The following is an 11200-nucleotide window of genomic DNA, read 5'->3' as shown; positions in this document are numbered from 1 at the left end:
AAATTGATCCTCCCTGTGAAAGAGTTGAAGTTGAAGCGAAGAAGGTTTATATTCCTATTGGGGTTTTGACCCGAGTTTGTGGAGTTAGCCAAATAATATTTTTGGTGTGATTGCATCCACCAAAAAGGATGTTTCTGGGCAACTAATGTCTTGGTTTTAGAACTAGTCGAAGAGAGTGTCTCATAATTGGCTTGTATAGTATTAACAGAAATGTTGTGTGTTCTTGGATTCGTTTTCCCTTCTAAAAGTGAGAAGGCAACGAAATGATAAAGACCGTCCAATGTAACAGAGATTCAGGGTTTTCTTGGATTCGCTGGCCAGTATCGATATTTTATACAAGGTTTTCTTTTATTGCAAAGCCTATGATTAGACTTACCGAGAAGTGTGTTCCATTTGTATGGACTGATGAATGTGAGGTCAGTTTCCAAACATTAAAGAATAAGTTAGTGAACGCTCCTATTTTGGCTTTGCCCGAGAGTGGTAAGCGTTTCATAGTTTACACTGATGTTTCTCGAATTGGACTTGGCTGTGTCCTTATGCAAGAAGGTCGGGTAATTGCATATGCTTCTAGACAATTGAAAACTCATGAACAGAATTATCCCACTCATGACTTAGAATGGGCTGTAGTGGTTTTTGCCTTGAAGAGTTGGAGGCATTACCTGTATGGTGAGTCATGCGATATTTCCACTGATCATAAGAGTCTCAAGTATATTTTCAGTCAAAGAGATTTGAATTTGAGACAACGAAGATGGTTAGAATTAATCAAAGGCTATGATCTGACATTTCAGTATCATCCAGGAAAGACAAATGTGGTAGCAGATGCTCTTAGCATAATAGGTGTTTCTAAAAACCGTAATGTCTATATTGTTGGATTTGAGCCGGATGAAGATTTCTTTTTGTTTTACTAGTACAATACAGAAGGAGACTCAAATGTTTATTTAGTCTACTATACCTGAGCATATTCGTGAAGCTCAATAGCATGATTGTCTTCTTTTAGAAGTTCAAAAGAGAATTTTAGCAGGAAAATTAAAAGAGTTTAGTGTGAATGAGTATAGTGCAATACGCTTTAGAGGACGTCTCTGTGTACCACAGAAAGCAGATGTGAAAATGGATATATTGAGAGAAGCTCACCGGACTCCTTATACTATTCATCCAGGTGAAACCAAAATGTATCGAGACCTAAAGCAAAAAATTTTGGTGGAAAAGGATGAAAGTGTATATTGCTAAGTACGTTGCAGCTTGCGGTGTCTGCCAATAAGTAAAGGCTGGACATAAAAGACCTGCAGGATTAATGCAATCCTTAGAAATCCTAGAATGGAAATGGGAACATATCACTATGGACTTTGTTGTTGGGTTGCCTCGTTCACCTCGAGGCAGAGATGCTTTTTGGGTTGTCGTGGATAGACTTACAAAATCTGCACATTTCATTCCAATGAAGACAACCAGTTCGGCACATGATTTGGCTCCCTTGTATATCAGGGAAATAGTGAGGTTGCATGGTGTGCCAAAATCGATCATTTCAGATCGGGATTCCAAATTTGTATCCTAGTTTGAGCAGAATTTGCTTATAATAATAACTATCAAGCAAGTATTCGGATGGCTCCTTTTGAGGCCTTGTATGGTCGAAAGTGTGTTTCCCCTTTGTGTTGGGATTCTGTTGGAGAGAGATCATTACTTGGTCCGGATTTGGTTCAGCAAACCTTAGAGAAGGTGTACCAAATACATCAGAACTTGTTGACTGCTCAGAGTCGACAAAAGAGCTATGTAGTTGTCCGGAGACGAGACTTAGTATTTGCAGTTGGCGACCATGTTCTTCTTGGGGTGTCGCCAACCAAAAGTATTGTACGTTTTGGTACCTCTGGGAAATTTAGCCCGAGGTACATTGGACCATTTCTAATCACAACCCGAGTAAGCGGTTGGTTTTACTATCTTGAATAACCAGGCTCGATGAGTGGAGTATCTATGTCTCCAATGTTTCTATGCTAAAAAAATAGCTGAGAGACCCTAAGCATAAAATTGATGTTGAATCGATCACGATAGAGAAAGATCTGACCGTAAAGTGACACCCGATACGTATTCTGGGCTCCTCAGAGCGAGTTATGAGGAGGAGGACTATCAAGTTTGTGAGAGTCCTTTGAACAAATCAATCAGAACGAGAAGCAACTTGGGAACTTGAAGAACAAATGCGCAAAGAGTATCCTGAGCTCTTTGAGTCTGGTGAGTCATAAGTTTTGAAATATTTTTTTTTTACCTCCATTTCATAATTGCTATTGAAGCGGCAGAATTCGGGGACGAATTCCTTTAAGGGGGGGGGGGAGAATGTAATACTGAATTTTTGAAAACGAAAAAAGAGAGAGATTTGACCGAATTTTGACTTTTTGATCCGTGGCTTGTATGGCCGATCGGAGACCGTGGTTGCGTTCATCTCATCGAGACGAACCCGTTTTGCTATTCATATGTCCGTTCCGAGCATTTTATGACCCATAGCAAGTCTAATCAATCTAGACCGTTCGTTGTTTTGAAATAAAAAAATAAAAAAGGGGATAAGTACTGGATGGATCGGTCCTCAACCCGATCCATCCAGACTCTTCACGCGTTTGCATTCTCTCTCTCTCTCTCTGTGTGTCGCGCGCCGAGCCCGTCGCTGCTGTGGGCTGCTCGCCGTCCGCCGGGCTAGCCCAGCCTGCGTCGCCGGCCTGCGCGCCGTCGCTGCCGCTGCTCGCCGCATGCCTGCGCCGCCGTCGCGCCGTGCGCTGCCGTCCGCCACGCTGACCGCTTGCTGCCGCCGGGTGCTGCGCCGCCGGCCGCCGTCGCTCCCGCCAGCACGACGCCGTAGCGCCGCTGACGAGCGTCGCGCGCCTGCACCGCCGTCGTCTTCACTCTGTGCCAGCCACTGAGAAGAAGCAAGCACCAGTCCGCCGGCTGAAGAAGCCAGCGCAGGAAGAAGGAAGCCAGGAAGAAAAGAAAAGAGAAGAGAAAAGAAAAAGAGAAGAAAAAAAAGGGAAAAAGGGGAAAAGTTGGAAATTTCGGATTTTCGTCGGATTCGTCGTCAATCCTTCGAAGGTGATTCCTCAGTAATTCTTAGATGTTTGTGGTTGGACTAAATCAAATCAATCAATTCCTGTCGTATTATTTCATGTGATACAATTGTCTGTTCAGTTTTTCGGAATGTAGGCGTATACGCGACGTTTTCAGACGTAGAATTGACGCTTCATATTTTATGTATTTTAAATGTATATTAGTTCTAATAGTATGCCTGTACAGGTGGTACTATTTTCGGGCGTTCTTGATCGAATTTTCTTTATCGTCGGTAAAGGCAAGTGAATGTATTGTATGACTATGCTTTAACCTAATATTGGGTTGCCTACATTCTTTAATTACAGTGCATTCATCTAATCTGAATGACTGATTCTGAGCTGGGTACTATGTTGTTTACGTTTCCAGAAGTTTACTCGATGATTGATTTATGAAGTGCAGTAGGCACGATATGCCATTCTGCAGTTGTTCATTAGTGTTGTATGCAATGTTTTTTTGAAGTCTCAAGCATATTCCAGAAGTTATGTTGGTTATGCTTGAAGCACGTCATACATATACATCTCATGCATTGGAAGTTTGTCGTCGTCTTCTGGCCGCGACCGTACCGGTACAGTACCGTATGTCACCCGAGGAGGGATACGGTGCACACCCTTACGTTACCCGAGGAGGGGTAAGGGTGAGGAGAGCATATCATGTGCACACCCTTACGTTACCCGAGGAGGGGTAAGGGTGAGGAGAGCATATCATATACATGACCCTTACGTTACCCGTGGAGGGGTAAAGGTGAGGAGAGTATATCATATGCATAGTTATGTCTTCTTGTGAAATTCAATGAATTATTCACATCAAATCTTATTTCCTTTAGTTAGCTTGTATATAGATATATATGCAGCTCTGAAGGCTTATACCAACCGAATATTAAAATATTTAATGTTATCGTTGGACTTGCTTAGTCATAACTGTTTTTCCTAGTGTTGGCGGTCTGTTTCATTACTAGTTTTTATTTAGAATTGTTAGCACATTCAACTGTGGCTAAATAGCTTTTTGTTAAAGTACCTTTCACTTGCTGAGATTTTCGAATCTCACCCGTGTTTTCTTTACAGGTATGTTTGGATGTTGACGTGCATTTTGGGGATGGATCTCGGTAGCTGCACACACTAACTTATCACGATGTCGATAGCTCAACCGGTGTATACAAGTGGTGTGTCTGATGGTCCGTCATTTGTTTTTGTTTTTGTTGTGGTATGACGCTGGTAGCGTCGTGGCGGACTCTATATATATGCTGGTTATATCTGTTTCTGCCTGCATGTGATATTTCTTTTGGTCAGTTATACATCTCTATAGAGGAAATACTGCCAAAATTTTCTATTTTTTTCAAATAAATAGGCTTGGTTGTAAAGTAGGGTGTTACACCGGCGCTACCCTGCTCACGGCAGCCGCCGCGGCTGCCGTGCTTCGCTTCTGGGAGGAGGTCGCCAACCGCGCGCTCCTGGACCAGGTCACCCCTATCTCACTCTAACAAACTCCCCCCTATACTGCCTCTCTCTCTCTCTCTCTCTCTCTCTCTCTCTCTCTCTCTCTCTCTCTCTCGCTTCTTGTAATAGTAGCTCGATTGTGCATTCCTTCTCTTGTTGGAGATTAATTGCAGTTTGTACCATACGCAAATAGTTCTTGGTATACCTAAGAGAAGTCTACACTCTCCTTGCCCTTGCAATTTTCTACTGTTCAATTGGTGTTGTGATTCCAAATTCCAATTGAAGTCAAGCTGCAGACTGCAGTACTGCATTTCTACTAGTCATACTACATACTACATGTTTAAATGTTTCTTTTCCTGTACAAAGTTAAAAAAAGAAAAGAAAATCAGCGGAATATAGGATCGCATTTAGCATGGAAATTAGTAGCTCAATCTTAATCCCAATACAGTCACTTCTGGATAACGAAAAATCATATGCAATTGCAAATTGTCTTGTGAGCGTACTGATTGGTATCTGGCTGTCTTTTATTTTGCCGCGCATTTTAGAAACTTTGCAGGAAACTGGTGCACATAACTGTTGGGTTAGTATATTTCCTTATGTGGCCTTTGTTCAGGTAAAATAGGACACCAACAAAGTTTCTCATTTTTCAGACCTAATGTATCTGCCTTTCTTACCATTCTTCCTCCCTCGTTGCAGTTCTGATGATGTGTATGCACCATTTCTTGCTCCACTTATCATTATATTGAACATCATAAAGTTGACAGTGATTGGACTTGGTGTAGTCAAAGATGATGGTGTGGTTAACTCGATGACCAGGCATGGAGACTACAGGTAGACTACGAGATCAAAACATTTCTTGTTCAACCAAATAGTGTATTTCTGTCTGCCCTGGACTAACTATTTCCATCTTCTTCTTTTTTCTTTTATTTGTAGAGAACTTCTCAAGGGTCCGTTGTATTATGCTTGTGCTTTAACTCTGACAACTATAATTTTCTGGAGGGCATCTCCCATCTCAATCGCTGTGATTTGCAATTTGTGTGCGGGAGACGGTATTATCTCTACTTCATGGCTTCTTGCTGTTACATTTTTACCTGTTAGTTGAAAATGAAGTTGTTCTTGTAATCGGAAGTTTCAGAAAGCATCTGATCTATGCACTGCTTCTTCCAGGTGTCGCTGACATAGTTGGAAGACGATTCGGGCATGCAAAGCTCCCTCACAACCCTGAAAAATCGTATGCTGGATCCATTGCGATGTTCCTAGCTGGTTTCATTGCATCAGTCCTGTAAGTAACAGCCTATCACTTTTGGCACCCTACATTTTTGCTGAAACCTGAACACTGTTCTATTTGAAACTGCTGTATATGTTCATATCAGCTACATGTGCTACTTCAACATTTTCGGGTTTGTTGAGAAGAGCTGGACTATGGATGTTGCTTTTGGTGTGATATCCCTTGTCGCTGCAGTTGTTGAGTCACTACCGATTAGCACACGCCTCGACGACAATCTGACGGTTCCTCTCGCATCTGTACTAGTCGGTGGCCTGGTGTTCTATTTTATCGGCGTCGGAAACCTCTGCTGCATGAGCAGTGACAGGAGCAGCATTTCTGCGATCGTTGAAATGGTCTTTGGAGGCAGCAGCAAGTAGCCACCAGCTATATATATGTAACTGCCGTGCATTATCATGTGCAGGGCATGATGTTCTATGCATCAATTTGTTGAGTGTTACTTGAATCCGGTTATGAATCGGCATTCTTGTAACTGAGAATCAGTATAGTGAATTCAAAGAACAGAAAAATGGGGGAATAAGTTGCAATGCGTGTGTACATGATATTTGATGAAACTTGAACACTTGGTGGTTGTTCTGATGCGTATGCAGTCAGTGAACAGAACAGATTGCAGAGGGAGAGAGACCCAATTAATGGTTCAAAACAAGATAGATAGATATGAGCAAAAAAAGAAAAGGAAAGGAAAGGAAAAATAGAAATGGCCCATGCAGGTCTCGAACCTGCGACCTTCGCGTTATTAGCACGACGCCCTAACCAACTGAGCTAATAGGCCGTTCTGACTGTCCGCAAAATATTTTAATAAAGTAAATACTGGGCCTGCTTGCTTGGAGCAAGTAAAGTATCCTGGGACTGCAGATGGGTAGCTTCCCCTACCTCCGGCTCCGACCGGCAGCTGAAGCAAGGAGAGGGACGACAAGGACGAGCAGCATCATGGATCCATGGTCTCCCTCCCAAAAAAAGATTTTGTACATCGGAAGAAGACGAAGATGGTGTCGTCCTGGGCCTGGACCTGGGCCTTTGTTAAAAGAAAGAGAACGTCTTGGGCCTACTCTGGACTTTGCTTTCGACCAAGCCCACGTCAGCCATTCCGACAAGACAAGAGGAGCACCAGCCCTAAAATCCTAGAAGAGGAGCTACCCCGCCGCCGCCTCCGCCTCCGCCGCAACAAAGAAGGTGACGCCCGATGCCGAAATCCAAGCGCAACCGCCCAGGTGCTCCCCCTTCCGACTCCTCTCCCTTCTCTTGACGTCTCTCTTCCTCGATTCCTTGCATGCCTAGTACTGCTACTGCTACTGGTATGCTAGTTGAACTGGAGAGCCTGCTGCTGCTTGTATCACTCACCGATCCTTTCTTTGTTAGTACCATATCAAAATCGATGATGTTTTCTCAAGCATCGTCGTTTTATGTATCCCTACTAAAATTCGTTTGCTTTTCTCTTCCTCTTTTTGTGAGGATACTTTTGTTCTGAGCTCTAGTGATCAAGAACACAAGAAATTTATGTTCCCAAAGAATGATAGCTTCATCTCAAATAAAAAAAGAAAAAGAAAAGACAGAGAATGAGAGCCTTGTTGTCAATTGTGCTAATTCTATGCTGGGTGGACGCAGTGACCTTATCAAAGACCAAGAAGAAGCCAGGTTTAGAGCGCAAGGGCAAAGTAGTCGCCGAAATCAAACATGCCATCGAGCACTACGCCGACGCCTATGTCTTTACCTACGATAACATGAGAAATCAGAAGCTCAAGAGCCTCAGGGAGCAGCTCAAGTCCTCTAGCAGGTACCTACTTGTCTGTTGCAACTTCTTTCTGTCCAAATGCTATGGTTGACAGGAACCAATTCGGTTTTGCTTTGCTCTTCCATCGTATCATCCCGCGCAATAACAATGTTGCTCCGGTTACATATCTGCAAGCTTTGTTATTGCTACAGAGTGCACTTCAAACCCTGAAACATGTTGCTCCAAAGAGATGAACTGTTTAAAATGCTAAGCTAAACTTATTGGTTTATTATGTTGTACATGTTTTATAGCTGCTGCATTTTTTGTTCTAGGATATTTCTTGCTGGAAAGAAAGTCATGCAGATAGCATTGGGGCGTTCAGCTGCTGATGAAGCTAAAACAGGCCTGCACAAACTTTCCAAGGTGGGTTGTTTCTTGTCAGAATTCGGTAGACAGCATATTCCACACCATTAGTACGAGGTTTTGATGAAAGTTACCTTGCTATGTTTAGTTCCTTCAAGGTGACTCTGGACTGCTCTTTACTAATCTTCCAAGGGATGATATCGAAAGGTAGTATCCTTATCTCAATATTTTCATTTGTAGCTGACCATTGCCTATGTTTGATTATGCGCTTGTTGTGGCTATATGAAGTTTATGATCTTATATCGTGCATGCAGTCTGTTTCGAGAATTTGAGGGGCATGATTTTGCAAGGACAGGAAGTACTGCAACAGAAACGGTATTCTAGTTGCTTTTGCTTTTCTTTTCATGTGCATGTTCAGATGTTCATCCCTTATAGCTTCTGCAAACAAGGTAGAAAGACGTGTTTAGCCAAACCTTCTAGTTGTTTTTGCTTGACAATGACTGTTATTTGCAATAGCTGCTTAGCCTGCACGGGATGAATTGTCATTTAGATTTTGTCCTTGTTCTGAATGAACTAGCATTTTTAATTTCCTATATAATGCATTTAACCAAATTTGCGACTTCATGATGCCTCAGGTGGAGCTTAAGGAAGGCCCTATGGAACATTTTACACATGAAATGGAACCCTTTCTACGCAAGCAAGGACTGCCAGTTCGCCTGAACAAAGGTTTGTAGTCTCCCCTGCATTTACACATGCTTGAATCTGCCAAGCAAAATTATTAAAAGGTTCACCATTGTCGGTGCAGGTGTTGTAGAGTTAATTGCAGATCATGTGGTGTGTGAGGAAGGGAAACCCCTTTCACCAGAAGCAGCACAGACTCTGGTAAGGACAACATACTATGCAGTTTTAGCTGCATATTTGATTTAAAAATGAGCCTGAGAGGAACTAAGAGAAGCATCTTTTAATTTTCCAAGACCTACATTTCTGCCACATTCTTAAATTCTATGCCTTGGTAAGTTTCCAAAAACATCGATAGGCGATTCATTTGTTACTGAAATCTGCTCTTTATTGGGGTTTTATTGGGGTGTTACAGTAGTCCAGCGCAATCTCCATTGTAACTGCTGTAATGCATCTGCCCATTTTATGGTGTGGTCTATTTCTTTGCATTGAGTCCCCATTGATTTCTCTCTTGCAGCGCTTGCTTGGGATACAGATGGCAACATTCCGAATCTACCTTGTCTGCCGCTGGTCTGCTGATGACTTTGAAGTGTACAAAGAAGGCTTGGCGCACCTGCACGCTGATGATTCCTCTTGAGTTCGCCGATTTGCATGTCCAGTTTGCAGCGAGCACTTGCTGTCTTGTGTCCGGACAGTTTTTGATGTTGTGCGTTCGGCCTTGTCCCCTTGAAGCGTTGTAAACCTGACAGATGTGATCTACACAAGTTCTGGTTTTGCATTTCTTCTCGTGCATCATTTCTGAGCCATTAGAAGGCGTATGCTGATTGGTACAGCATATCATATTAACGAGATGCTATGTTTGATAAGTCGGTATCTATCTTTTATAGTAACTGTTATTTCTATTGCGATTGGTTCTTAGATACTATCTATATTATGTTTGGTGCAGGCTCTAAATTGGGTTTTATGCTGAATCTAGCTAAGTGGCAGGGCTTTAGCATTGTTGAGAACTTTGCTATTAAAATCCTTTTTTTTTTCTCTTCTGTGATGCCTGATGCGTGTTGTTGATAGGTTTAGCTGTCATTAAACATCTGTAGTGCCGCAGGGGCTGGGGTCAGACTGCATTTTGTGAATGGTGAGTGAACACATGTTGATTGCTTCTTCCAGTAAACCTAATACTGGAATAGATCTAATATGTTTTGTCACCATTGTTATAAATAGCACTTGTATTCAATAATAATCTCATGAGGGTAATGTATAGAGTACAAAGTGTATAACAGAAAAGATGAAGATTCTATATTCCTGAACACCCTATTTCCCCTCAAAATGCAATCTCAAATAAGTCGTAAATAAGTCGTATGTAATAGTGTGCATTTGAAAGAGGGAAACCTTGGTGACATGTTGAATAAAGCCAAAAGAAGTGCAAAAAGAAACACATGAATAGAGTTGTCATCATAGAGTCGTGGCGATGACACTAGAAGAATCCCCTGGTTAAGAATTACAATAAAGCGATGATAAATAGTAGGACAACAAATATAGTTATCATTAAAACTACGAAAATACCTAGATGGTATTGTTACATCAATAACAATAAAAAAAATTAGCCAAACAAAGATGAAATGTGGCTAACCACAAAAGGAAGGAGCTAACTGAACGAAGGAATTTGTAGATTTACATGATATATACAGACTTAAAAGAGAGAAACTATGGATTTGACGAAAACCACGAAAATAAAGGGAATAACAAGTAATGACACTAGCACAACATGAACAGGAACAAAAGCCTTATAGATGTGTGATAAAAAAAAGTAAATTGCACAAAACACTAGGTTTTGAGGCTATATTCTTATTTTACATCAGGTTTTAGACTTCCTTTCATAATACACCAGATTTTAGCTCAAACTTTCTAAGTTTACCTCACCTTTAACCTTCACTAGCCTTAAGCCTACCCGTCACCTAGACTGCCATATCAGCATCTGATGTGAATTTAGCGGGAGAATAAGGCCGTTGACACCATAACACGTTAAATGTTGTATTTAAATGAGTCTTACATTCCCTTACTACATGAACATGAAAATATTTCCACATGCATTAAGGCTCATTTAAATGCATCATTTGACCTGTTATGGTGTCGACCTTATTCTCCCACTAAATCTACGTTAGGTGCTAATGCGACGGTCTAGGTGGCTCATCCAAATTGCTTGTGAGACTGATGGGTGGGTCTAAAGGCTAAGGTGGGGGGGGGGGGGGTAAAGTGAGAATGTTTGAGCTAAAACCTATTATATTGTGAAAATAAGTCTAAAACGTGATGTAAAGTGAGAATATGATCTTCAAAACCTAGTGTTTTATACAATTTACTCTAAGAAAATCAATCAAAAGACAGTGAGAAGCATCGTAGGTGCAGCCAAAAGTGCTAACCCAAGAGCTCCTCCAAAGCAGCGAACAGAGAAGAGCACATTGCACACAGCAGAGCATGCAGCAAAGCAGAACCATGCCGGCGTGAAGATGCGGCGGCGCTGGACCAAGGCACGGCAAATCCAATCGGATATGGGCGGCGACGTGAAGAAGACATCCCGGCGGCCGCCCGGCAGTGCGCGACAGATCCCTGCAGCACGCCCAGCGGTGCGCGATAAATCCGATGGATGAACATCGGAGA

At 42.1% G+C, this 11200-nt stretch overlaps 2 protein-coding genes and 1 non-coding gene across 4 annotated transcripts; 2 read left to right on the top strand and 1 right to left on the bottom strand.

Moving 5' to 3' along the window:
• The first annotated feature begins 4176 nt into the window (after positions 1 to 4176).
• Positions 4177 to 6323, top strand: LOC133905367 (probable phytol kinase 2, chloroplastic). Of its 2 annotated transcripts, XM_062347131.1 has the most exons (6): positions 4177 to 4534; positions 5057 to 5124; positions 5208 to 5342; positions 5445 to 5560; positions 5679 to 5793; positions 5885 to 6323. In XM_062347131.1, exons 2-6 carry the CDS (start codon positions 5108 to 5110, stop codon positions 6153 to 6155), a joined length of 654 nt encoding a protein of 217 aa, XP_062203115.1. In that variant the 5' UTR covers positions 4177 to 4534; positions 5057 to 5107; the 3' UTR covers positions 6156 to 6323. The 2 variants fall into 2 exon arrangements, with proteins under 2 accessions (XP_062203115.1, XP_062203116.1); XM_062347132.1 differs by lacking the exon at positions 5057 to 5124 and having other exon boundaries at positions 4185 to 4534.
• Positions 6324 to 6494: 171 nt separating this feature from the next.
• Positions 6495 to 6568, bottom strand: TRNAI-AAU (transfer RNA isoleucine (anticodon AAU)). The gene has a single exon. It is a non-coding gene; the product is annotated as a tRNA-Ile (tRNA).
• Positions 6569 to 6844: 276 nt separating this feature from the next.
• Positions 6845 to 9454, top strand: LOC133905366 (uncharacterized). The gene is made up of 8 exons (XM_062347130.1): positions 6845 to 7007; positions 7402 to 7570; positions 7840 to 7930; positions 8019 to 8077; positions 8185 to 8245; positions 8506 to 8596; positions 8676 to 8752; positions 9066 to 9454. The coding sequence occupies exons 1-8, from the start codon at positions 6980 to 6982 to the stop codon at positions 9183 to 9185; spliced, it is 696 nt and encodes a 231-aa protein (XP_062203114.1). The 5' UTR covers positions 6845 to 6979; the 3' UTR covers positions 9186 to 9454.
• The last annotated feature ends 1746 nt before the right edge of the window (positions 9455 to 11200 follow it).

Source organism: Phragmites australis, chromosome 22, assembly GCF_958298935.1.
Source record: "Phragmites australis chromosome 22, lpPhrAust1.1, whole genome shotgun sequence".
In the NCBI taxonomy this organism is placed as follows: domain Eukaryota; kingdom Viridiplantae; phylum Streptophyta; class Magnoliopsida; order Poales; family Poaceae; genus Phragmites; species Phragmites australis.
This window is presented reverse-complemented; position numbering and strand designations above follow the sequence as displayed.

What these genes read in the sequence shown, in the direction of transcription:
- LOC133905367 (XM_062347131.1), top strand. An exon ending in ACCAGGCATGGAGACTACAG is followed by an intron (nt 5,343 to 5,444) that starts GTAGACTACGAG and finishes TTTTATTTGTAG; the next exon opens with AGAACTTCTCAAGGGTCCGT. An exon ending in CAATTTGTGTGCGGGAGACG is followed by an intron (nt 5,561 to 5,678) that starts GTATTATCTCTA and finishes TGCTTCTTCCAG; the next exon opens with GTGTCGCTGACATAGTTGGA.
- LOC133905366 (XM_062347130.1), top strand. Translation starts at nt 6,980, where the DNA reads ATGCCGAAATCCAAGCGCAACCGCCCAG. An exon ending in ATCCAAGCGCAACCGCCCAG is followed by an intron (nt 7,008 to 7,401) that starts GTGCTCCCCCTT and finishes GGGTGGACGCAG; the next exon opens with TGACCTTATCAAAGACCAAG. An exon ending in CAGCTCAAGTCCTCTAGCAG is followed by an intron (nt 7,571 to 7,839) that starts GTACCTACTTGT and finishes TTTTTGTTCTAG; the next exon opens with GATATTTCTTGCTGGAAAGA.